This window comes from Raphanus sativus, unplaced genomic scaffold (genome assembly GCF_000801105.2).
Source record: "Raphanus sativus cultivar WK10039 unplaced genomic scaffold, ASM80110v3 Scaffold4301, whole genome shotgun sequence".
Lineage (NCBI taxonomy): Eukaryota > Viridiplantae > Streptophyta > Magnoliopsida > Brassicales > Brassicaceae > Raphanus > Raphanus sativus.
Window position 1 is genome coordinate 1 of NW_026619603.1, and position 2,383 is coordinate 2,383.

At 36.6% G+C, this 2,383-nt stretch overlaps 1 protein-coding gene across 1 annotated transcript; it reads right to left on the minus strand.

Annotated features, from left to right (window-relative positions):
- Positions 1 to 118: 118 nt before the first annotated feature.
- On the minus strand, positions 119 to 1,521 carry LOC108856887 (ethylene-responsive transcription factor RAP2-3). Its single transcript, XM_018630787.2, has 2 exons — positions 1,302 to 1,521; positions 119 to 954 (listed from the first exon to the last, which is right to left on the minus strand). The coding sequence occupies exons 1-2, from the start codon at positions 1,462 to 1,464 to the stop codon at positions 392 to 394; spliced, it is 726 nt and encodes a 241-aa protein (XP_018486289.1). The 5' UTR covers positions 1,465 to 1,521; the 3' UTR covers positions 119 to 391.
- Positions 1,522 to 2,383: the final 862 nt, after the last annotated feature.

A 2,383-nucleotide genomic window follows, 5' to 3' on the forward strand; every position in this document is an offset into this window, starting at 1 on the left:
GTCCTACTCCTACTCGGCTACTCCTAAGCTTTGTGATCATTTTTCGATAAAATAATAATCTTAAAAGTTTACTATAAGTTCATCATATAACCTTTCCATCGGTGCGTGCACGAGAATATTCGGCGAAAGTAGAGTTTTTATAATTTATTACAAACCTGTATTCACATTACATGTAGTTATTCAGCATAAAATAAAATAACAATACCATGAAACTTTAACATAACGCTCGATTTGAGTCACACCAACGTCCCACACACATTACAAACAACAGCAGCTCCATGCAATGGTAAAACCTTAAAAAGTAACGGCGGTTTATATTACAGGCTTTATTTTTCTTACACTCATTAATCTTTTTTTTTTGGGTCAAATTTTCACTCATTACTTTATGTTCTTATTCATAAGACGCGATGACATCATCAAGCGTCCATAAATCAACCTCGGACCCGGTCTCGTGGAGCTGACTCGGTTGCTCCGGTGTAGTACCGTCCAGCTCAAAGAAATACTCCAAGCTCGATATCTGCTGTTTCAGATCGTAGCCGTAACTCATGTTCCGAAACTCGTCTCCATTCCCGAACTCAATGCACTCCCCCGGGAAACTAGACTGAGTCAACTCGCTCTGAGAGGAAACACATAGCTTCTTCACCGGAGGCTGATTATCTGGTCGTGGAAGCGTAGGGATGGCAGGAGGAGGGTTATGAAGAATATCAGAGAAGTTGAGTTTGGCTTTGTCGCCGCGGATACGTTTTGCCGCTACGTCATAAGCCATGGCGGCTTCCTCCGCGGTGTTGAACGTACCAAGCCAGACTCTAGCGCCTTTCTCTGGGTCTCGAATCTCTGACGCCCATTTTCCCCATGGACGCTTACGTATCCCTCTGTAAACGTTTTTCCTCTCCTTCCGTTTCTCCGTTGCTGCCGGCTCCTTCTCTTTGTCCGCCGCCTCATCTTTCAACGTCACTTCAAAAGTTTTAAGATTCAAAATTACAGTTATAACCCCACTTATACCAGAAACTATCAGTTAATGTCATTATTACCAATCTAACAAAACTAATCTTATCCTCGTACGTATTCGTGTAACTTATTAAAAGGTCTTGTCTACTTAACGGCTAAACATAGAAAAATTATGTCCACGAACTTCTTTTTTTGATAATATCAAACTTGTATATAAATTTTGATGTTTAGTAAGCTTTAAGCCAGGGTCAGCTTTGATTCTAAAAATACATAATAATATTGATTCATCTGAAATGTTCATATTCGTCAATATTTTCATGATTTTGCTGTATGTTCAATTTAATCAGTAGTACCTTGTTGTTTGGTGGGAAGAAGCTTGAAGGTGGAGTCAAAACCCCAAAAATCGTCGCAGGCAGAAGCATCAAGCTCTGACCAGAGTTCCTCCGCCGTGAGTTTCCTACCCTTGGCCCTGGTGACGCTAGGGGCAAAATCGGAAATTACAGCACCGCCGCACATATTATCTGTTTGTTTCTTTTTCTCTCTGATGCTAGGTTTGAAGAGGTAGATGACTGCGGTGGAGGTGAAGCGTATTTATAGGCGAATTAAATGTTTTATACAAGTTGACACAAAAACAAAAGCTTTCATAGAATAAAGTCGGGGTGAATTTATTTAAAAGTCATAGTAAATAAATACTTATATTTAAAATTATACGCATAGTCATATGTTCTTTGATACACGGCAGTTACAACAAACTTAATCCAACTAACGACAAAATTAGAAGCTTTTATCCTTTTTTTTTGGGTTCTCCGATGAAAGAAACGTATGACAATAATGTCATTAACCTTTTAGTCGAATTTGGAGTGTTGCGTCCACGAGCGTGTGTAATCAATGCTTCCTAATATATAGATATAATACAAGTGAAATGGTATTCTATCATTTTCTGTATAATCTTTATCTGGAAAACAAAATGATTGAAGAACATGGATATTTTGGTAATTTGTCTGATGGTTTGGATTAGTTGAGCTAGGAAGAAATTTGATTCCACTAAAAAATATTATTTTTCGTCAAATGGTTTAATTAAAAAACCATTATAATTGAATAATATTTTCTAAGGAACAACAAATATTTTCATTTGTTTTTTAATTAATATTCTACCACTTATATGTATTTTGGTTATATCTTAACTTTAAAGTAGAATACATGAATTAAAATTTTAAACATTAATCTTTCAAATACAAACAAAAAAATTGACAGAGTAACAACTAATCTGTGTAAATATGCATTGAACGTCTCACGTTTGTCATGCAGCGTTTCTCAAAACGTAACTGTTTCGTTCAATTCACTATACTGTCGATCCACGAAAAAATCCAGACAAATTTAATCGGAAAGTTCGACTGTGAGAAAATAAAAACCGCCAGTGTTTTATAACTGCTTC

Excerpts from the sequence above, each read along its gene's own strand:
- LOC108856887 (XM_018630787.2), bottom strand. The coding sequence starts at position 1,464 with ATGTGCGGCGGTGCTGTAATTTCCGATTTTGCCCCTAGCGTCACCAGG. Across the intron at positions 955-1,301 it reads TCTTCCCACCAAACAACAAG|TGACGTTGAAAGATGAGGCG; the intron begins GTACTACTGATT and ends AAACTTTTGAAG.